This window comes from Populus nigra, chromosome 12 (assembly GCF_951802175.1).
Source record: "Populus nigra chromosome 12, ddPopNigr1.1, whole genome shotgun sequence".
Lineage (NCBI taxonomy): Eukaryota > Viridiplantae > Streptophyta > Magnoliopsida > Malpighiales > Salicaceae > Populus > Populus nigra.
Window position 1 is genome coordinate 1,954,276 of NC_084863.1, and position 23,038 is coordinate 1,977,313.

Below are 23,038 nucleotides of genomic sequence, written 5' to 3' on the forward strand. Positions count from 1 at the left end.
TGCTTTTTACAAAGAAGTTTCACAATTTTGACCTCTCTCATGCATGCATGTGGGACTTGCATGTCCGTCCTTATCAAGTTTGATATATACTAGATCAATCAGAAATGTTTTCAGTACGGGAAGTAAATCTGTAAACAGGTTGGATTATGATTTTAATTATGTCAGTTTTCTCGTAATTTCTTTGATTTTGCTGTCATGATCATAGGAAAAAACATGTATAAACAAGGAATCCTATGTGTATATTTCATCAACAAGTCTTGAAAGCTGTGACCAGTTTCCTTTCATCCAATAAGGTAACTAGCTAGGGTTCGGATAACTGTAATATATGAGGTTCATGGAGGAGATCTTCACCTTCACATATCACAACAGCTAGCTGGCTGGTCTGCATAGAGATTCCCTCAGCACCATATATCGCCACAAGATTGAGCCAACAGTGCAGAAGCTGCATACCTGCAATTAATTAATCTATGTTAATTCTGTTGAAGAAAATTAATCTTTTCCTGTATCGATCTTACCCATGTGGGTGGCTCTGGACGACTCGACTCGATAAGTCTTACAAAACGCGGGAGAGCAGACCTCTTTGGACCCAGTAGATAAGATAAAAATAAACTTCTTTGTAGAATTCGAAGAAGACTTTCTTCTTTTGAACGCCTTTTTTGCAGTGAAGTTTCACGGTTTTGACCCTCTAGCTCGTGCATGGAAGTGGATATGCTAATATATACATGGATTTGCCAAGATCGATAAGCATGGAGTCCGCCTTAACTAGCCTCGGACTCCTTGTTGTCATGATCACTAGCCATAGTTATTGGGCACGAACAGGTCCGGCAGGTCGATGAATCTGGTTGATCCGGGAGGTAGATCAGTTCGGGTTTATTAAAGGATCGGCCGGTGCAATGACCAGGTCAAACCTGGTCGACCCGGCCGGTCACCTTGTGACCCAGGAGAGACACGGTGTTTTTTTTAATATAAGATTTGAAACCCATTAGTATATATATTCTATATTCCCAAGAAAAAAGTTATGGTTTTTAATGTGGGATAAAAAACATTTCGGTTTATTAGCATATCCACTTCCACTTCCTTTTATTAACTTAAAAGGATAACATGATATCTTTTTAATGTGGGATTTAAAACCCATTAGTATATATACTCTGTGTTCACAAAAATAAACTATGTTTTTTTAAACTTGAGATTTGAAACCCATTAGTATATATACTCTATATGAGATAAAAACTTTTTAATTTAAATAAAATCTCAAAATAATTTTACATTACTCTTTGACAATGCATAAATTACAAGAAATAAACTACTAAAAGTTAAATAACATACAAATTTCAATAAATTGTAATTGAACTTGGCATTAGTGTATTATTTTAAAAAAATCAAAATCAAATTAATTTCTCTTAAATAAAAAATTATTTAATATTATTATTAGATTGGTTTAAACAAATCAATCTTGAATTCTCCACACCTAAATTCTTATCTAGTACGTACATACATACAATTTTAAAATCAAAATATAAGAGTCAATAAACACGCTAGCTAATCGTTTGTCTTGAGTCTCAAAATTAAATAAATGCTTTTGATTACCTGCATGTTTGTATAATATGACCTCGATGAACTCGTAGATGACGATCGATGAGTAGGTAAGAAAATGATGTATTAAACTCAAATCTCATCTTTTTTTTTCCATGAACTCGTAAAAAACAATTGATATAGAAATGAATCCTATATATCAACTAGCTTCTTCTGAAAGTTTTGCTTTGCTAGGCCATCATTTTCCCAAGTGTAGAATCTTGGACTTCTTCGAGTGTATATAATTACAGTTGTTTTTAAAATAATTTTTTGTGTTATAATACATGTTAATAATAGTTTTTTATTTTTAAAAAATTATTTTTGATATCAGTATATCAAAATGATTCAAAACATACAAAACATATTAAATTTTAATAAAAAAAATAAATTTTTTGAGAACTCGGTTTACACCGTGTTTCCAAACATATTCTTCATCTACACGTTAATGATATATACACGTGTGTAGTATTTTTATTTACACTACAGATCATATTTTTTTAAAATGTTTTAAACTTAAAATATATTAAAATAATATATTTTAAAATTTTATTTTATTTTTAACATCAATTCATTAAAATTATTAAAAAATATTAAAAAAATAAATATTTTTAAAACACATATTTATGTCTACAGCAGGCAAATCATTAGAAAATTTGGAGTGGCAGGCACTCCAGATAGACTGCATTAATTCTGACAAGGCAAACTTTGTAGAGTACAAATTAAATGACTAAATAAGACGTTGAAATTGACTAGTAAAATGACGCGGCGTGTTCATTCATGTTGAGCCTTGGGATGCAAGGAAAATAATGCTTAGTCCACAGTTAATGATGGCAACTTATCAAATTAAGTTGTTGCAGAACAATCGATTGTTAATGATTTTAGCTATTTTTTAAAGTATTTTTTATTTAAAAATATATTAAAATAATATATATTTTTAATATTTTATAAATTATGTTTTATATCACCATGATCTGAAAACACATAAAAAAAATATTATTTTGAAGCAAAAATAAAATTTAATTTATTTTAAAATATTTTTAAAACACAAAAACAAACAAATTATTACCGAATCAAATTAATTAATTATTTTTCTCACCCTCAAATTAAATTAATCAGCTAAAGATTATGGACTCACTCAAGATCAAGCAGCTAGCTAAATGGGAAAAGTTTTGAGTTTGATTTCTTTTGCTAATTTCATGAGATTAATTTGCAGAGATACAAAAGGAATTGTTCGAAAAAATCACTCGGGGGAATGAAACCACTTACAGCAGTGTCCAAGATTCTTCCTTGTGAAATTTCACACTGCAAAAACACTCGCAGTGGGGTTTTTAACCATCTAATTTTGTTAGTTTTCAAGGTTTTTTTTTATTATTTTTGTTGTTGAAAAAGCTGCCATTTAATCACATAATCAAAGGTGGTAATTTCCAATCAAGAGAGCTCTAAACTATTTCTTCTTCTTCTTTATGATACCAAGAAAGAGTTGAACCAAAGATTTTCTCAGAACTTTACTCGAGTCGGAGAAGAGTTTCAAATGGAATTCTTCAAGGCGCTCTTCCCAAACCGCCAATCCATCACAACTACTTGTTGAAAGTTCAAAAGTCTGGTGGTTCCAACTTCCAAGCACCCAGACGTCAGATCAAACTAATCGATCCTTCTTGACATGCAGGAGTTCATGCACCCTGCATACATAGATATCAAGCTTGGCCCAGGATTGACCAGGCCATGAGAACGAGTTGTAGATTACACGATTGAGCTTGAATTAACTAGGATTAATATAAATTCTTTTAAAAAGTATATATTAAAATTTTAATATTTCATATAAAAAAATTAAAAAATAATTTATATAAATATAGACTATATATATTATAAATAATAAAGTTTAAAAAATTATTTCAAAAGTTTTTTTTATCTCACATTAAAAAAAATATTTTAAGTTGAAATATTTAAACAAAAAAAAGTTTTTTTTATCTCATATTAAAAAATCATAATTTTTTTCTTGTGAACATATAGTATATATATACTAAAGGATTTTAAATCCTACATTGAAAAAATAAAATATTTTTCTAGTATTTATACAGTGAACTTTGAAATGAGTTACTAGCCAACTAAAAAAATATATAAAAAAGAGATCTTTGCCTTGAAAAAAAAAACACATTTGAAAAAAAATTCTCTACAAAGTCTTAGTAGTTCAACCGGGTTTTTTTCGGGTTAATTGTAGTCCTGAGTTTTGAATGAAACAGACCCGGTCAAAATCCCGAATTAACCCACTAGACCAAACTGGGTCTAATGACTATGCCTCCATATGCACCCATCAAAACCTTAATCTCCTCCAGACCCAAGGCATTCAACACTATGGACATGGGACCAATTCATCGTATAGGCCTACACATTTGCCAAGCCCATGCTGTTCTTACATCAATATTATCTGCAGCTTCGAGGGAGTTTTGCATCTTGCAAAATCCACAATTGTTAAGAAGAAACATGCTGGGAATTATTATTTTGGTATTGTATTGTATTGTATTGTTATCAAGTAAGAATGTGATGCTGCAGCTTTTATTCCTTCAAGCATCAGGCTGGCCGGAAATTATTGATATAAAGAAAAGCGATAGTATATTACTAGCCAAGCAGCTCTCCTAGGCCATGGCTCAATTCAATCTTAGCAAATTACAACCACCAGTTTGATATGTAGCAGGCCAACAATTACTGGTATGATGCAAGAATTAGGATAGTTTTAAAGTGCCTATGACGAAATTTAACCAGTCAAGAAACGGGAATTTTAATTTCCAGTATCAACAAGGACACCGGAGCAGAAATGCTGAGCCTGTTACGTGCATAAACTTGTAACAGTCTTAAAAGCAATATAATCTAATTAACGTACTCGGAAAAAAAAACAGAACCATGCAGTAAGCATGAGATCTGCACGTTACGTTAGCAATAGGAGACAGATGGGCCAGCAAAGGAGTACCGAAATGAAACTGATGGAGGTGCAGTTTAGGGCTTGGCTCCATGGTACTAGAGTGCCAGGTTATAATCTTACAATGCATCAACAGTTTACGTTGAGCATAATTTATCAACTTGATGAATTTCTCTCATATGCAAGGAATCAGCCTCAACGAGGCAGGTCAGAATCAACATACAGGAAACCTGAAGAAACTTCATCTCCCCTTGGCGGTGCAGGGATCTGCACACAAGGTTAGCGATAAGAGACGGATGGACCAGCAAAGGAGTACCGAGATGAAACTGATGGAGGTGCGGTTTCAGTCTTGGCTCCATGGTACTGGAGTACCTGGTTATAATTTGATGAGGCATCAGCAGCATTTGTTGAGTATAATCTATCCACTTGATCAGTTGCCCTCCTACGCAAGTGATCAGCCTCAAATAGGCAAGTCTCTCTAGGACCATCAGCATAATAGGAACCTGAAGAAACTTCATCTCTCCTTGGAGGAGGCAGATATGCATCTGCAGATGAAGCGCCATAATGGTAAGTATAATATGGATCCCTTGTATATGGGTCCAAAGCAGCGAGAGAAGAACCAGATGTAGTTGCAGTTATCGAAGTAGTAGCTGGCAGCAATTCACGTATACCACCAGGATTATATGCCTGATTCAAGTAGAAAGGATCAGCCACAACAGCTTCTCTCTGCAAAGGTACCATGTCTCTGTATATAGGGTAAGGCTGTCTAAGAAGGTGCTCTCTTTCCTGGTCTCTCGAGTATGGGTCTAGAGTAGACGACATATGAAGAGAGGGAGCCAAGTTTATTCCCTCTCCTGAAAGGCCATAAGTTCTCTCTCCTGAAAGGCCATAAGTTCGATAATCCTTTTCACTCATAAATAAATCACGTGGAATCTCATCTCTATGTGTAGAGCCCACCTCCCTGTACCCAACATGTCGATCCCTTACATCAGAGAGCACAGGATAACTTCTAGCATCATAATTGGCTCTAGCAAATGCTTCCCTATCTGAATGGATCCGCAACTCTCTTGCTCCCGCATAAAGTTCTCTATCCTGAACAGTTACAGTTAGTGGAGAGTGGACAGGCGCTCTAACTGGTGGGAATAGTGCACTGAGTTTCCGAACCTGAGAGAAAAGTAGATATAACAAACAACTTCAATGCATGAAGAAAAATAATTCATACCAAACTACCAGATTAACCGACCAATTTTTACCTGCTGAACAGTAAGTTCTGTTTTAAACTTGTTCTTCTCATTATAGTTGTCCTTTATAGCCTTCTTGAAAACACTCTCATTGATTGGATAGCAGTCCTTGTGAACATCAAAACGCACCTAGAATTATAAAGCATCAGCAAGCAGATCTTGCAAAGTTGACAAGAAAACAAAAATGTGACTAAAGAGTTGGCCTTATAATTAAAACAAAACCTGAACTGGAAAGGAACCACCAAATGCCCTGGGCTCCAATTTTACTCCACCAGAAGAGGATGCTTCATATATACCATACATAAGTTTCAGATCAAAATCATACAGGAAAAGCTTAAGTCCAGGTTTCACACCCAATATGAGTTCCTTTTTATTCATTGTGACACCCATGACACGATAGCGGAAGCAATCTGGCTTTGTCTTTGCACTGCACATAAAGATCATACCACCAAGCTTTTCTTTCTTCTTCTCATCCTGTTCATTCTTTTCTTTCCCATCAAGTTTCCCTTTGTTCTTTTCACTCCTTGAGCTTTTATCTGAGCCACCAAGCTTTTCTTCCCTCTTTTGGTTCTTTTGACCCTTATTTGACCCAACTAACCTTTCTTGGTTCTTTTGATTCTCTTGGCCCTTCTCAATGCGCTCTTTGTCAGAAACGTTCTTTTCACTTGAATTTAGGTTTTTAGCCTCACCATGCTCATTTTTTCTACTTTCTTCGTTGCTTTGTAAGAGATTCTTCTTTCTGTTTTTTCCTTGAATTTTTGGACTGCTTTTAGCTTTCTTGGACTTCAAAGAATTGCTAGTTGAAGACTTTTTTATAGCTATAGAATTAGCCCTCAATGGTTTGGGGGTTCTTTTTCTGGATGATTGATCTTTAGTTGACGCTTCAGCATGATTTCCATCTTCATTGTTGTTCGTTTCAGACAGTGACTTAGACAATGCTTCTGTAGGATTCTCAGTTTCCAGATTGTTATTATCCATCGACAGCGATTTCATGGAGACTTCAGCCAGATTCTCAGCTTTTGTATTGTTAATCTCTTGTTCCATCACCTGCCAAGCAATCTCGCCTGCCAATCCCAATATCGACCCTGCAGACAAAGTAAGGCAGCCAAGAAGAACGAGATCAATAAATTAATTCAATTAAATTTTCAATTCTTCATATTGTGAATCTAGGCTTTTTAGGAATATGTCACGTATTGTCTTAATACTAATAAGGAGTAATAGTTAATTTTTGGAGCTAGGATATTAATGAGAAGCATGATGCTATTTAGGAATACATCATATGTAGGAATCTTCACACAATTTAGGAGTTACAGTTTACAAGGAACTGGATTATTAATTAGGAGTTTTCTATTATTTATGGTTCTTTTCCTATTTAGTTTAGAACTAGTAGGGCTTTAATGGTGCCTATAAAAGGAGAGCCTATTTTATGTAATTGAAAGACTTATGATAATGGAATAATGAGGGTTTTGGTTTAGTTGAGGGTTGTGGCCTTGAGCCACTCTTTCTCCTTTCTGTAAAAGCTATCTTACTTTTCTTCATTTTCTTCTATTTTTTTTCTTGATATAGTAACCTCAGATTACTATTCACAGCTACTCTACGGTATCAAGCCCAATCCCTTCTAAAACAAGCCCCTAACTAATATTGTGGGACACAGATCCAAAGGTGCCTTTACACCTATGATTATAAGAAGTGGAAGGAAAGTTGCAATTTGATGAAATTTTAACCATGAAATGCTTTCCTTCCATCTCATAGCACCACAATGAGGATCGCAGATGCCATTCCCAATAGTTCATGCTTTAATCATTCCCAATAATACATGAGGTAAAAAAACATGTCCAAGAACAAAAATGGTCATAAACATTAGAGAGTAATTGAGGATGGCATTATGCGTATTAGAGGATAGAACACGTTATATTTGCATAATACATTCAAACTCTGTCCAATTGCAAAAATCCCCTCCCTAACAATATAATAGAAACTGAAAGAAGAGAATGTCAGTGTAGAACTGGGGAAATAGAGGAAAAGATGCTTTAAAACAGCTTAAAATTAAATCAGTAGTTCATTGACAGAAGCAAGTTCAGATCAAAATGTATCATAAATTAAAGGAATTAAAAAGAAATTTTCGAAGCTAGAACATAGTTTATTTTCTTAAGTGTTTTCTTAACATAAACTTCTATACAATTAACTGAAATTTAAAAAAAAAATCGCAAAAGAAGTCAAGGATCTGCAATTTTGGGCTTCTAACACGAGTTATCCACAAGTGGGCCGCAGATTCCAGATAGTTATAAGGAGGTCAAGGGTTCCAGTTTTCCTAAACCAGGAATACCCAATTAAGACCCTATTTTATCAAAGATCAAATTCAAGATGGTTGAGTATAATGTGCACATACAATATATCTAGTGATCCAATTCCTACACAGGTTATTTCAGATCTGTACAGTGCATCAAGCACAACAAACAATTAGTTGTCAATGTCATATCTAAACTGTTGAAGGATCATGTATAACGAAACGAATCTACATAAGTTGTTTAATAGTAAATGCTGCATCACATTCTCATTCTGTGTACTGTAAAGCACCATGCCCCATGTAACTTAGAAACCCATGGAAACCTAGCTAAACAATCATATGATTTTGTTTCTCATCCTCCCTGTCCATTATACTCCTTCAGTTCTTTACCATGCATATGCATACAGGTTTACAGTAATCATATAGGACACACCATTCAAGCCTTCTGAAGAAAAAAAGAGAGCAACCCCTGTATATGATTTAACTATTTCCAATTAAGGAGAACCCATTATGATACACATGATTTAGTTCATTAACTGTTTTAAAAACCTGCATAAACGATTGATGAATGTAACCAAGCAATGCATCAAGTCCTAGGTTCTTCAGCCATATACCATCCTCCTCTTGCGTGCTTAGCTATACCTTCAAACGCTCAAAGACCAAATATTTTGCGCTTGCAACAAAACTGTAAATTCAACAATACTACCATTAAACTACGTTAATTCTCAAATCAAAGTAACAATTTGACACCAAACAAAACACTCCAAACCACTGATTCTTAACTATAGATATTCACAACCCTTTCTTTTCCAGAGAAAACATGAAAACCGCAATGCATTTAAACTATCCTAAAACCGATAGCCACTAATTCCCGATACATCTTCACAAACCTAATGCCAAGTTTCTACCACATGGATTCTCACTTACCATAAAAAAATCAACCCGGATAAAAAGAGACAAAAAATCCTAACTTTCCTAATCAAGCAGCAAAAAACCTAATCCAGATAAAACATATTCTAGTCAAGCAAACAATTCAGACAATGAAAACACAAACTACCTTGATCTTCCAATTCAAATCGCACCAAACACAGAAGGATCAATTGAAACCAATAAAAAATATGCACAACAAACTGAATTAAACACACAAAACTCAAAAATCAACAAAACCCATTATTTTTTTCTCTCTTAAACGTAATAACCGAGTTCAGTCATAAGAAAAACATAATTCAATAACTAAAAGTTCGAAACTTTACCTTAATTTCTTCCAATTTCTCTGCGTTTTATCAACAAGCAGAAAGTGGGTATGTGTAAAATCAATGTAGTTCCATAATTTAAGAGAGAATTGCAGGGTGGTTTTCTTTTTTTATTTCAATTATAAAATAAGTTGTTGCTATTAATATTAATGACAGATGAGAGTGAAATAGATTATTTTTGTGTTTTAAAAAAAATTAAAAAATATATTTTTTTTATTTGAAATTATTTATTTGTATTTTCTATTTTTATTAAAAATAAAATAATAATATTTTTTAAATTTATATTTTTAAGGTTTACAGTAATGATTATTTTAAAAAAATTACTTAAAATTATATTAAAATAATATATTTTTTTAAATTTAATTTTTAATATTAGTATATTAAAATAATTTAAAAACATAAAAAAATAATTAAAAAAAAAACTTAATTTCTTACAATCACCTCCCTTCCCTGGACAACAGATTTGGCGTCCAAAGCTTAAACTCCACCGTTTTGGATGGAGTGTTATTCAACTATTTAAGTAATTTTTTTCGTTTACTAATTTAATTTGGGAGTACAAACAAGTCAAGGTAGACTATTTAGCATTATGAATATATTACTCAATAATTTGATAATTTATAATTATTATTATTATTTTTTAAAAAAATTAGGAGCAATAGCTTTAAACTTAGCAATGCAATCTCATAGTAAGATCCAATCCAAGAATCGATTCCACGAACCATAGTCAATGCATCAATCCAAACTATAAAAAAAAAAACTAAAAACAACATTAACTCCTTATATACTGGTTTCCGGATCTACCTGCCATGGACAGATTTTATAATATGGTCACGAGTACAAATTTTTGTTTTGGCATGATGTAGAAGCATGAATAAGAACATAAAAGAGTTAAATCATCGGATGGTTAGAAGCTCTAAGCCAAAAAAAAAAAAAAATGAAGAAAAATAAGACCAGCAGATCACAAAATTACACAGATAAGCTGGATGCGGATCATTGCCATTTTTGTTGTATGATCAACTGCCTGCTTCTAAGTTTCATAGATAAGCACTTTGTCAAGAGCAGCACATTCACTTCTTTCAATTCTCAGTGCCAAAACTTATGGTGATCATATCCTTTATATTCACAAAGTTACAAACACCATTTTCCAACAATTCAATACGAGAAATATCAAAAACAGATGTGACTTGTTCAGTCAAGATATATTTTAACATCAATCCCATTATCAATGAGAGACTGAACCACTGCCCTGATCTTTCCTTCAAACTTGTCCCTTTCCCTCGGAGTATAAGAGGCAGTATACACATCAGCTTCTCTTGCTCTATCAGCTAAGATTTGCCCAACGGCTAAACATGCAGGAATGTCTGAGCGGGACTTGAGCACAGCTTTAATGTCTTTAGAGTTGGTACCAGCAACTGCTACCTGCTTACTGGTCACTCTATGAGTGAGCGATGCTGAAACGAAACGCTTTGAAATAAAAACATCAAGTGTAAATGGCTCCATGTATGCTACAGTCCGCTGTTTAAATGATAAATGCTTGTTTGGGTTCTTTGACTTTTTCCCTTTCTGGTACGTGTATGGTCTGCTGTTATCATCATCAAGGAAATCTTCCACCCCAAAAAAGCTTCTGGGTGCACAATGAGCCTGCAAGGAAGCAATCTTAGGAAGGAATTTTCCTAACTGAAAGAACACAGTGTACAAATATCGTGAATTCTTTCCTACATGAGACATCTAAGCAATTGCCTCCCTTCCGGTCTACCAATGTGGGAAGCAAGTATTATTGCTCTTCAATTCGCAAAGAACTTCCAAACACATTGCTTGAAAATTTTAGCACATAGAAAGGGGGAGAGAAAAAGAAATAGATCCATATGAAACCTTACCCCTATTCAATCGCCACATGAAAACTCAATCTATTCAATCCTTGGCAATAGATGATTCGTAGTGTAAAGCTTTTGACTTCTTTTCATCCACAAATTTAATTAAATGGTATATGAACATACAAATACTGTACTTGTCGCAAAAACTTCTTATTCTGGATCATGCCCCGTGGTCACACCACCAGTAGTAGAAGTATATTATGAGTATTACTAATTATACTCGAGAACCAAATCAACCGTCTCTACTCTCTCACGAGAAAACCAGAACTCAGTGAATAACACCTTTGGCATCTCTGCTGCATCATTTTCCAATCCTAACATGCAATAAGCAGCGACAACAAAGCGAATGAGAATGATGCAATTAAAACCCAACACCCTTGGTTTCTCCAGTGATTACAGTTCTCACAAAAACCTTTATCCTTTACATAAACTCATCGCATATTCCTTGTCGGTCACTTGACCTCACTCCAAATGCACCGCAATTACCATGATAAATCAAATGGATGGCCATGAAGGGGATTAGAATTAGGTTTTAAACTTAAATTCAACCCTTCAACTGGCTAAGAACCTTAGTCTGTTATCCACTCACTCCACCAACACCAGGATGATCACTACAATAACTTCTGATTTTGAAAATTACAGAAGGAACAATAGGCAATACAAATAAAACAAATTGAAAGACTAGTGCTTCTTTTTCTAGTCCCTTCAAATGCAGATAGTTCATCATTACATTAATCCATAGTGATTGATAAATAACCAAATATTTACACAAATCCATCAGATTAACCGAATGGGTATCTATAAAAACACAAGATTTACAACAAATAACATACCTGTCCATTGTGGAATCCAGTACTAGGCACATACAACCCAGGCCTTAACTTATCTCCTCCATTTGCAAAAAACCCCTTGTTCAAAACCTTTCCAAAAACTTGCTTCAACATGTTCCACTCAAACCCAACAAAACTTACTCAACTATTCACTAGCTCTATATTCACCTGTTAACCAAAACAAAATGAACCATTGATTAACTAAAACAACACTAAACAGAAAAGAATGAATCAAGCACATAAGCAACGAAACAACTAGTTGAACATGTTTATATATCAAAGGGGTGTTAGGAAATGAAATGAGAGAGAGAGATAAAAGGGAACTGTAGATTTTCTTATTTAGTAGGCATTTTATCTAACAGTTGGAGTGCAAAAAGACAATGAGCAAAACAACAGCAAAAGCAATAGAAAGGGGTTGTTTCAAGAGAAAGGAGCATCATAGAAAGCAAATGTTGAATATAAACGTGTCTGAACCATCAAGAAAAATGAGAGAGAGAGAAACCTGGATAGTCAGGAAGGCCAGAAAATTCCTCCACAAAGAGAGCGAGAGAAAACTTACATCACTGGGTATCGATTGGTTAAGTAGGAGAATGGACGGCCCATTAAATATCAAGTTTGTTTATTATGTATATTACTGTTTGTAAAAGCTGACAGGAATGGGCATTTGGTCTAGTGGTATGATTCTCGCTTAGGGTGCGAGAGGTCCCGAGTTCAATTCTCGGAATGCCCCCTTCTTTTTGTTTTGTGTTTAGCCATAAGGTTCCCAGGTCAAATTTTTGGAATAATATTAGTGATATCACCTTGTTGATGCAAACTTAATCACATTAGGTTATTTCAGCTCAAATTGCGGATTTGGATATTGGTTTGTATGTTATGATATTATTGTAGTTTTTTTTTAATTAAAATAATATTTTTTAAACAAAAATTAAAAAAATAAACTATAAAGTTAATCTGGCCGAGTCAATCTAGATTACATCAGAATTATCTCTAAATTGATTTGAAATAAAATTTAATCCATGTTATAATATGAATAGATAAATTATTAAATTAGATCAAATTATATAATAATTCATATTATTATTATAATTCTTTTTATAATATGAATTATAATATCAAATTATAATTCTTTTTCTCTCTCATGCTTTTTATAAAAATAAAATTCTTTTTCACAGAATCAGCTTTCCTTTGAAGGCTTTTGTCCATGTTATTCATTCTTGTCATGTATATATATATATATATATATATATATATATATATATATATATATATATATTTTAAATTGTCGTAATGTTTTGTAACTCAAGCATTGTATTATTCCAACTCCCACACGTGTCAATAGTCATAATTTGTTTAGATAAGACTGGCCTTGGTGCCAGCATTACACTTAGACCGAATTAAAAGTTTATTTAATGATAAAAAATAATATATAGATGATATTAGATTTTTAATTGGTAATTAAAAGTTTATTTAGGCTCCAGTGGATGAAGTTTGTGACTAAACTATAGAGCCACAAAAGAACTAGGAACCAAAATAATAAATTCATCTGAAGGAAAGCCAGCTGACAAATCAGTGTGATGCCGGCAACCCACATGGAAAGGAAAAAACAAGTCAGGAACATTTTGCAGTTGGAAGCAACAGAATCAAATAGACTTCAGGATTATAACATCAAACAAGTTCGATTTGCAATTATACAGAATAGACACTTGTCATGCATTTCTAATCATTTTCTTCAAAGCTTCAAAATACAACAAGAATTTAAAGGAAACAAAACGTATATAACCTAATATGCAACACTATTTCATTAGCATTCATCAAAGAGGCTACAAGCCTACAACAAATCTGGAAACAACAAAAAACAACAGTTACGATGATTGGTTCCAGATATAAAACTGAAGAGAGCATCGTTCATCAAGTTCCAACTAACTTCCTAATGTTTCTCACAGGAAGAAATTGGGTAGCAATCCTATACACTAAGGATTAAAAAGGATGCTCTAACATGCACTACTTGCCAATTCAATCTACCAAAACTACAGGATTAGTAATAATTGATGAAGGATCAATCTCCCAATAGCTTCTTTCGCACCTATCTTTCTTTCCAGTGTGCTTGAAAGCAGAACACTGATGTGAAAATCTACTAAACTCGTCACGTGGTATATCCAGAACCCTGGTAATTGATCTTTGGATTCTAGGAGCCCAGTAAAAATGTTTATTTCTGTTAGCAGATTCATGTAGTTTAGCACGAATCAAAACTACAACTTTCACACTGCACTCATTATCTTCCAGCACTTCAACAATGTCAGATTCTCCATCAGAGCTATTCCAGGTCTTATACAGTGCCCATATCTCACCTTTTCTGGGGTGAATTTCATACCTGCTGTTACCAATGGATTGAGCTTTCAACAGATGAGAAAATTTGGAAGCAGAGAGCACCTTGTTTTTACCATTTTTGACTTTAAATGTCCCACAACAAACAGGCCTCGTTGCATCTTTTGGAGGCCAGCACACTTCAAGCATTGCCACGTGCAATCTGAAATTAGGGGTAGAATCAATCACCTTGATTTGACCATAATTCCTGGGCAGCCCATCCTCATTGCTGTAAAGTGCCCATATTTGATCAAGCTGAAATTTATCCTCTGACTTTTCCCTCTCAAAATTATAGCACTGTACTTCTAGTTCTACAACTTTACGACCTGGAGATATAGGGCTTAATATGAGACCAATTGAACCACCATCCTTCACAAACATCTTATCATCAGGTTTACTCAACAAACTTGGTTTCCCATTGCTTATATCATTGTTAGCTGCAGTATTCTCTTCAGTATCCTGATTAGCACTAACTTGACTATTTCTCTTGCTTAAATCCCTGGGAGATCTTCTAGGTGTCAAGGCATCAGCTGCAAGTTCACTCTTATCCTGTTTCCTAGGGGTTTCAATCCTCTCTTTAGCTGGAGATGAAATATCAATTCTTCCAGACTGGGCAAGGTTGCCAGGGTTTATGACTTTCCTGCTGTCCTTGTTGTTTGAAAATAGACCTGCAACAGCTACATTTCCGTCTATAGAAGATTTTCCAAAGATTGAGCTCCCTCTTTCTGGCCCTGTCTCATTTTTCTCTGGCGTACAAATCTTCTTGTTTGTGGATTTCAGTTCACCTTTGGGAGATTGAGACCAAGAATTAGTTGATTGACTATCCACATTTTCCTTTTCCATCTTAGTATCAATGGGATCACCAAGGTCATCAAGATTGCTAGGCAGAGAAGCAGGATCGAGTTCAAAAGACCCAGCAGGGACACCCTCTCCTTCCTTGCCAGACATTCTAAATGAAGGGATTCGGTGTGAAAACTTGTACAGCTCAGTTGGTGGAATGCAAAATTGGATAACCCCATCATGAGCAGCTCGCTGAAAAATGCTGACAAATCCTTTCACTTTATGCAAATAAGCAACCCCAATGCCGAAGTTTTCATCAAAATCTGATAGGACCTCCACAAATTCAAACATGTAAGGTGGTCTATGTTTTTCTGGTTCAGAACTCCATTTCATTTCCCAACCCTTGAAGAGCGCCCAGATTTCCCCCTTTTTAGGATATATCAAATAACTGCCTCTGCTACTGCCATTTATACAGCACACCTGATGAGAGAACATAGCACGATCTGCAGTTCTTTGAGAGCCCCCACTTTCAAACTTACCACATGCAACGGGCAAATCCTTGTCAGACCAGTCTTTCTCATGCGCAACATCTGAGCTAGCTTCCAGCCAAGTTATCTGCAGCTTGAAACCAGGTGAGAGAACTTTCTTGACCCGAGCATAAAATCTTGGCATGCCATCTGTTGTATCATAAATAGCCCACACTTGATTAACAGCAAAACAGCTTTCTTCCTTGTCATTCTCAAAATTACTGAAATCTGGATCAGGGATCTCTAGGGTCTCTGATAATAGTGGTTCATTAGAAAACACGTTAGAGTTGTCATCAACTTTGGGCATTCCATCTTTATTATCTGATTGTGCGTCTGCTTTCTCCACCATGGATGGTTCCTCCCCCTTCATCTCATAAACTTCAGTTCTCCTTTCCTTATTTGACAAGCTTTCTTCCAGAGTTGAACTTGCCTTTTGCTTGGCCTCTTTCTTATTTCTATCCACTGCAGCAGCAGCAGCAGCAGCAGCAGCTGAAAGATGCTCTTTATTGTGCATCATCTCCTCTTTAGTGGCACTAGAGGATCTACTCACCCTTGGTCGTTTTGGTGAGGAGACAACAAAATCATCATCATCAATTATTTTTTCCTTGTAAGAAACATTCTGCTTTTGCCTTGAAGATCTCCTAGGTTGATTACCTCCACAGGATCCTGAATTCTGTCCAGAAATAGTACTGTAATTTTCTTGAACAACCACACCTTCATCACTGCTTGCTGTTTCAAAACTCTCACTAGATTCTACTTGAGACTGTTTTCCTCTCTTCCTGCTTGCAACTTTTGAACTTCCCAAATCTTTGGGTTTGGTAGGAACACCTTTCCCTGCTTGTACTCCCACATTCACATACCCGTTGACTTTCTGTGATGGTTTAGAACCACCACAATTTTTCATGTTATTTCCTGCTTTCACCTCATTCAGTTTAGAACTCCCACCAATGTCAACTGGTCTAAACCTGTCTGGAAAACTAGCATCAGAAGGGTTTCCACTGTTACTTTGTGGAGCAACTTTAGAAGGCCCTTGATTTGGAACTCCATTCTGATTGGGGAACTGACTCCAGGGTGATCCACATGGCACACCATGGATATACAAATTGACAGCAATGAAAGAGTTCTGGCAATTTTGACAGCGCAATGTTTTATTCTGAAGCTCTTTGAAGTACTGGTACCTCATATTACAAGAGGAACAGCAGGTCCAGAATGTTGGCCGCTGTGGAGCACTAGAAAACTTGTTAGCCTCGTGCTGCTTCTTGCTAATGGAATTCCAATTTGTCTTATGGGATGTTGGCTTTGGTGCAGTAGGTCTCAATGAACCTCTACACTTTATATCATACAAAGAACGCTTGGCTGGATCTGTAAGCACCCTATTAGCTTCACCAATCAGCTTGAAAGCTGCCTCTGCACCAGCAAACTTGTTCTTGTCAGGATGAAGCGTAAGCGCAAACTTTCTGTATTGCTTCTTGATGACTGCCTCATCAGAAAAGCGCTCAATCTGGAGAATTCCATACCAATCCATATCTGACCCATTGAATTTGTTTTGTGCAGAGCAATGAACCTCACAGACTGCCAACATTTGGGAAATATTATCTAGTTCGGGGTAGAGTTGCCGCGCCTTCAATGCAATCTTCCTTGCCCCTTCAAAATCACCATTTTGCATTTTCCTATCTGCAATATCCTTTGCTCTGATGGCCTCATCTTTGTTGCATTCCATGGTTGGTTGAAATCCAAGACCAGTAACTCAGACGCGCTTGCTAATGTCACACGCAGAAAAACTAGGCAACTGTTTTTGCCCTGTCTTTCCAACCTCCAGCCATCATCCAAAATCTTCGAGCTGCATTAATACAGACCAGACATATTTAGTCCAAATTTCCCACCAGATCCACGTCTAGTAACAACAAATTACATGTACTCTGACAACAAAGAATAATCACTTAACATTTGAATAACCATCAAAATGCTGTTCAAAATAGCAATCAAAATTAAACAGAAAGCACCAGAACCCCTCCACAAATAAAAACAGCAATCTAACTGATCCCAGGAGATTAAACAATAGAATTCAAAACCTGAAACCCACATCAAGATATAACAAAATTAATCAAAAGCATTCGCCCATTCCCAAAAAAAATTACAGCACAGTCCATTTCAAGGCCTTCTAAACAGAAAACTTAAAAACGCACAGAAAAAAGAAAGAAAGAAAGAACATGTCATAATCATATTTCAGATTCACCAAACATAAACTCTCTTCAAGCTAGATTTCTAAATCTATAAACTCTCTCTTGCCCACAAACTAGAAATGAAAATCCAATAAACATAGAATAAAGTGTTAAAACGTTAGCCAAAGAAATTCAACAGCACCCAACAAGCTTATTGAACCAAAACAAAACCCTAAATATACATTCAAAACCCTGAAAAACGCTCATTTCATGAACAACCACGATTAGATAAACAGACTTAACACAAAACCACAAATATTTAGCACTGAAAACCATCAAAATCACACCAAAACAACAAACTTTAGCTTGTAAACACAAATGATCCAAGGGGTACATACCTTACAAACCAAAACCCAGTAGCATGCATGCAAAAAAGCCCAGAAAACCGAAAACCAGCTTTCAAAACCGAGCCAAAACCCTAGCAAGGTAACAGAAAATAGATTCTTGGAAGAGCAAGAGAAAGGGGGGAGGGACAGGGAGAGAGACGTTGAGCAAGAAAGCGGAAAATATACAGGGGAGAAACAGAAGAAAATAACTCACTTAATACGTGAGGCCATTTTGAATTTTTTGAGAAATAGAGAGGGAAAAGACAGCGGGAAGAGGGTGAAATTTTTGGGGGGAGAAGGGGAGGGAAGGGAGAGAGGAAGGAAAGAGAGGGAGAGAGAAGTTAGAGGTAGAGGCCCCTCTGCTTTTGTGAAATTTTTGGTTGCCCCCAATTATCTCTTGTATTTCCCAGTCTTAGCAATTTTTTTTTTATTACTTTTGCACCCTTTTTATTAGGGGTGTTTTGGGTGGGCATGGAAGTGTCTAGATTTTCAGGGGGAGTAAGCTTTTTCATGGAGATTTTGTGGAAGGCAAGGAGGCTAAACCCTAGTTAGAGGGTATTCATGAGTTGGGTCTGTGTTTTGATTTCATCCAATTTTGAATGGGCTTGGTCTGGATTTTAAAGAAATTAGGGCAAGATCCATTTTGTAAATAGATTTAGTCCTGTTTTTTTTTTAAAAAAAAAATCATTTTAATTTAGATGGTTGACTTGTTTAATGACTGCACTACTGGGGTTGAGTAAAAACAATTCAAATGTAAAAAAAATATATTAAAGCCACATGAAGATATTTGATACTATTATTAAACTCTACTTAATACATTAATTTTAAAATCTTCAACTTGATTTTTTATCTAACTTGATTTTAAAATTAATCATTTGAGAGTTGTCTTAACAAGGTCTAGTTGGTTTGGTAGGTTAAAACAAAACTTAGATGATCAATAAAAATATAATTTTACTTTAAATAAAATTCAAGATTATATTTTTTTTAATACCAAAATGACGATGTATTACATTAACCCAAGCTTCACGATTTCATGTGTCAAATCCGTGACCTAGATCATGGGCTCCATTGAGTTTAAAAACTTTGTTTCTTAACTATTTTTTACTCAATTATATGATAATAAAAATTGACACTAGTAAAAATAAGCACGAATCAAATACTATGATATTTGTTTGAGACTGCAATAACTTTATAAAAAGCAAACTAAAATAAATTATAAAAACAAATGCAAAATAATTAAATGTTGAAGGATAAAATTAAAGACAAAAAGGATTCAATCAAAAGAGAAAAAAAATTGAAAGATGGAATTTTTTAAAGAAAAAAAAAGGCCTAGCCAAATAGGTCAACCTTGAACATCTCGACTCAACTCCTTACCTAGCAGTTTAAGATGAACATGCATAAAAGTTGCTTTAATATGACCCAATCGGGATGACATTTTCTTTTTCTTTTTTAATACTGAGATGACAATATATTGGAGCGATCTAAGCTTTGCGACTTAACTCAAACCCGCGATCCGGATCATGGATTACACCGAGTTTAACAACTTTGTTTTTTTTTACTATTTTTATTTAATGATATGATAAAAAAATAGGTGCTCGCAAAACTAAAAATCAACCAAATATTATGATATTTGTTAGAGATTGCGATAACTTCATAAAAAATAATTCAAAATCAATAAATATTGAATGATAAAATTGAAAAAGAAAAAAAATAACCAATCAAAATAAAAAAAAATTGAAAGATAGAATTAAAAAAAAAAAGACAACTCCTGCATTGTTTACATTAATAATGATAGAGTGGGGGTTTTGCCCCAATTCCTTTGATATAAGAGATAACTAAATTGATAGTTTGTGCTATATGGTGGCCCAGACAAAAAATTTCCTAACATAAAAAAAGATGCTCAGGTGATGCTAACATTTTTTAAAAGACAGGAAAATAATAATTAAGATTTAGGTTATTGACTCACTTAGGTTCATTAAGCTTAATTAATTTAATAATATAACTAAAAAAAAGGAAACAATTGTAAATTAACAAGCTAAAAAAATGACTATGATTGATTGAAATAAATGAACACTTAACAGTAACATGGAAATATATCCATCTAATATTCTTAAAAAATCTTAATGATTTTATTTTATAACAAACCAAAAAATTAATGAGAATGAGATAACCCCATAAAAAAATCAAATTTTAATTGTTAGCAAATAAAATATTGAAGGATAAAATTAAAAAAAAATTCTTTTTTTTTTAAAACAGCTTAAGTCTACTTGAGTTAGTTAGCTAAATTTACAACTTAGTTATGAGATAACCTTGCATATAGAAAAATGAACAAAGCTACAAACTTCAATTCTCAAACCAATATAATATTGAAGAATAAAACTTTAAAAAAACCATGCAAAAAGACTCAGGTCGATACAAGTTAACCCATCAGACCATCAAGCTCGCAACCCAGGACATGAGATCGAGATAACCCCTTAGAAAGAAAAGTGAAAAAAATAATCATAAAGCTTAATTTATAACTAACCTAATACTAAATGATGAAATTTAAAAACATCAATTATAATAAAGGATCTAAAAAAACAAAAGTAAGCTCGGACCTAACATTCCAAACCTATGACCCCATGTCATAAGGTTAAGATTATCACATAGAAGGTAAACTTGAAAACTCACAAAGTATAATTCATGACAAACAAAGTGTTGAGAGAGGAAATTAAGAAAAAAATCAATAAAAATGATCCAAAATAAAATAAATATCAATAAAAAAAATGATGACCAAATTTGACGTGAAAATAAATAAAATCAAATGTCGAGGGATGAAAATAAAAAATTATTCAAACACATCATATAACATTCAAAAGAATAAAGACCAAATTCGATATAAAAATCAAATAAAACCAAACACTATAGGAAGAAATTGAAGGAAAAATCAAATAAAAAAGGACTCAAAGCAAAATAAATAGTAATCAAAAGACCGACGATCAAATTTGATACAAAACAAAATGAGAAGACACCTTTAATTTTGACAGTGCTAGCTTGAATTTTAAGGAAATGAGAGAGAAAAAAAGGTATGAGAAGAAAAAAGGTTGCCCATGCCAAACCATCATTTTGCCACCATCACACGTGGGGTTGAACATTTTCAGTTCGGTCTTGTTTTAGATTAAAATGAACAATCAAATTGAATTTTTTATAAAAGTTTTTGAACTGAATCGAAAACAAGTTCAAACTAATTAATTTCAATCCGGTTTGGTTTTTTCCCTTCCAAATCAGTTCAAATCGAAATTATTCCGGTTGAGTTTTTTCTGGGCTTTTTACTTACCATATTTTTTAGCACTTTTATTTTTCAAACTGAACTAAAGCATCTTCGACACAAACATAACGCAAGGGAGGAACAAAACAAAAGAGTGTTTTTAGAATTAAATTGATTGAATCTCCATCCAACCCCTCAAAAGGGTAGATCCTGATAAATCATAGCCTTTACTTTTTCTTGGTATATGTTCGGACGACAAGAGCCAAGCCCAAGATCAAGAGTGGCACGAGTAGCTGCAAGATCTTAATCAGAAACCCAAGCTTCTCATCTTTATGGTTTGTTCCTCCCAAACCTGGTGCTACGTAGAGGTGTTTTGTTGGGATTGTTGTTAAATCTACCTCACCAATGACGTACTTTTCCATCATCTTTCTAGCATCATCGCTATGACCCATATCTTCAAACTTGTTTGTTGCATCTTTCCCTGTAAAATAAATGAGAAAGTTCATGCAAGTAGCTCGGATCATAAGTGGAATATTTAGAGAGATTGGACAAGAATCATCAAAATTCAAGAAACCCAGAAGAATCCATTACTCATCCTTTAGAGAAGAGGGAGAAACCCAAATTGATACAGGGCTGAGAATGCATAGAGGAGAAGAAGATAGATTTGAGAGATGAGAGACAAAGAACATGGAAGAGAAGAAGACAAATTTGAGAGATGAGCGACAAAGAGCAGGGAGAGGGAGCGGCTGAGAATGCATTTAGGTTTAGGATTAGAAAAAACATATTATTTATACTTGTTTTTTTTTTAAGTGCTGGCCTGGTTGAACCAATTCGGTTTAATCCATTTCAGACTTAAGAAGCCGAAACCAAACCGAACCGGAACTTTTTTGTGATTTTTAATCGGTTAATTCAGTTTTTTTCGGTTCGATTTTTTTTAGTTTTCTCAGTTTAATCGGTTATTCAATTTTTTTGTTCACCCCTAATCACACGTTGACCCAATAAGAAGGCCGCATTGCGTTGCTTCCAACAACACAACAAAAATAGGTGTTTGATCTCCCGAAGACGCCTCATGCATCACCCAAACATGATAAGCATCTCCCACAAATATTAGCCTGTTTACCCCACTTGTTTATCCTAGTCTCCATGCTTGTTTTAGTTTTAATTTTGTCTCTTAACACTTAATTATTCTATATCAATTGAATTTTATTATTTTTCAAAATTAAACATTAACCGAGGTATTTAAATCTCTCTCAATATTACAAGATCCCAATACCAAGATATCTAAAACAAACTATCCACTGAATAAAGCCAACACCAATGGATCAAATTAAAAAAAATAGAAAATCTCCCTGACCATCATGTACACCTCGTCTCCATTGTTTCAAAATTCAAAGACTACATTAAACATCCTCTTCGTCTCCATTGTTTCAAAATTCAAAACATAAGAGAGATGGATACGAGTCCAGAGAATGGCCCCAAAGCTTGTAAATGGGTCATCCGAAAGAGAATTTGGGATTTGATGAAGGCCCAAAACATTTCTTAGAACCCCAGACTTGTTCACCATCGAATCCCTAATTTCGTTGGCTCCTCAGCTGCCGCTA

At 34.4% G+C, this 23,038-nt stretch overlaps 3 protein-coding genes and 1 non-coding gene across 6 annotated transcripts; 1 reads left to right on the forward strand and 3 right to left on the reverse strand.

The window, feature by feature from the left end:
- Positions 1-4,454: 4,454 nt before the first annotated feature.
- On the reverse strand, positions 4,455-9,422 carry LOC133668883 (DCD domain-containing protein NRP-A-like). 3 transcript variants are annotated; one of them, XM_062088882.1, is made up of 5 exons: positions 9,268-9,401; positions 8,629-8,699; positions 5,950-6,812; positions 5,740-5,856; positions 4,455-5,650 (listed from the first exon to the last, which is right to left on the reverse strand). In XM_062088882.1, the coding sequence occupies exons 3-5, from the start codon at positions 6,769-6,771 to the stop codon at positions 4,766-4,768; spliced, it is 1,824 nt and encodes a 607-aa protein (XP_061944866.1). In that variant the 5' UTR covers positions 6,772-6,812; positions 8,629-8,699; positions 9,268-9,401; the 3' UTR covers positions 4,455-4,765. The 3 variants fall into 3 exon arrangements, with proteins under 3 accessions (XP_061944866.1, XP_061944864.1, XP_061944865.1); XM_062088880.1 differs by having other exon boundaries at positions 8,564-8,699; XM_062088881.1 differs by lacking the exon at positions 8,629-8,699 and having other exon boundaries at positions 9,268-9,422.
- Positions 9,423-10,315: 893 nt separating this feature from the next.
- On the reverse strand, positions 10,316-12,565 carry LOC133669532 (uncharacterized). Its single transcript, XM_062089717.1, has 3 exons — positions 12,474-12,565; positions 11,975-12,139; positions 10,316-10,908 (listed from the first exon to the last, which is right to left on the reverse strand). The coding sequence occupies exons 2-3, from the start codon at positions 12,083-12,085 to the stop codon at positions 10,456-10,458; spliced, it is 564 nt and encodes a 187-aa protein (XP_061945701.1). The 5' UTR covers positions 12,086-12,139; positions 12,474-12,565; the 3' UTR covers positions 10,316-10,455.
- Positions 12,566-12,629: 64 nt separating this feature from the next.
- On the forward strand, positions 12,630-12,701 carry TRNAP-AGG (transfer RNA proline (anticodon AGG)). Its single transcript has one exon. It is a non-coding gene; the product is annotated as a tRNA-Pro (tRNA).
- Positions 12,702-13,747: 1,046 nt separating this feature from the next.
- On the reverse strand, positions 13,748-18,653 carry LOC133670006 (uncharacterized). Its single transcript, XM_062090387.1, has 2 exons — positions 18,203-18,653; positions 13,748-17,482 (listed from the first exon to the last, which is right to left on the reverse strand). The coding sequence occupies exon 2, from the start codon at positions 17,360-17,362 to the stop codon at positions 13,985-13,987; it is 3,378 nt and encodes a 1,125-aa protein (XP_061946371.1). The 5' UTR covers positions 17,363-17,482; positions 18,203-18,653; the 3' UTR covers positions 13,748-13,984.
- Positions 18,654-23,038: the final 4,385 nt, after the last annotated feature.

Coding starts and splice junctions, on each gene's coding strand:
- LOC133668883 (XM_062088881.1), bottom strand. CDS start 6,771: ATGGAACAAGAGATTAACAATACAAAAGCTGAGAATCTGGCTGAAGTC. Junction 5,857..5,949: donor GTGGTTCCTTTCCAGTTCAG/GTTTTGTTTTAA, acceptor TTATAATTCTAG/GTGCGTTTTGATGTTCACAA. Junction 5,651..5,739: donor CAGAACTTACTGTTCAGCAG/GTAAAAATTGGT, acceptor CTTTTCTCTCAG/GTTCGGAAACTCAGTGCACT.
- LOC133670006 (XM_062090387.1), bottom strand. CDS start 17,362: ATGGAATGCAACAAAGATGAGGCCATCAGAGCAAAGGATATTGCAGAT.
- LOC133669532 (XM_062089717.1), bottom strand. CDS start 12,085: ATGTTGAAGCAAGTTTTTGGAAAGGTTTTGAACAAGGGGTTTTTTGCA. Junction 10,909..11,974: donor CTGGATTCCACAATGGACAG/GTATGTTATTTG, acceptor GCTTCCTTGCAG/GCTCATTGTGCACCCAGAAG.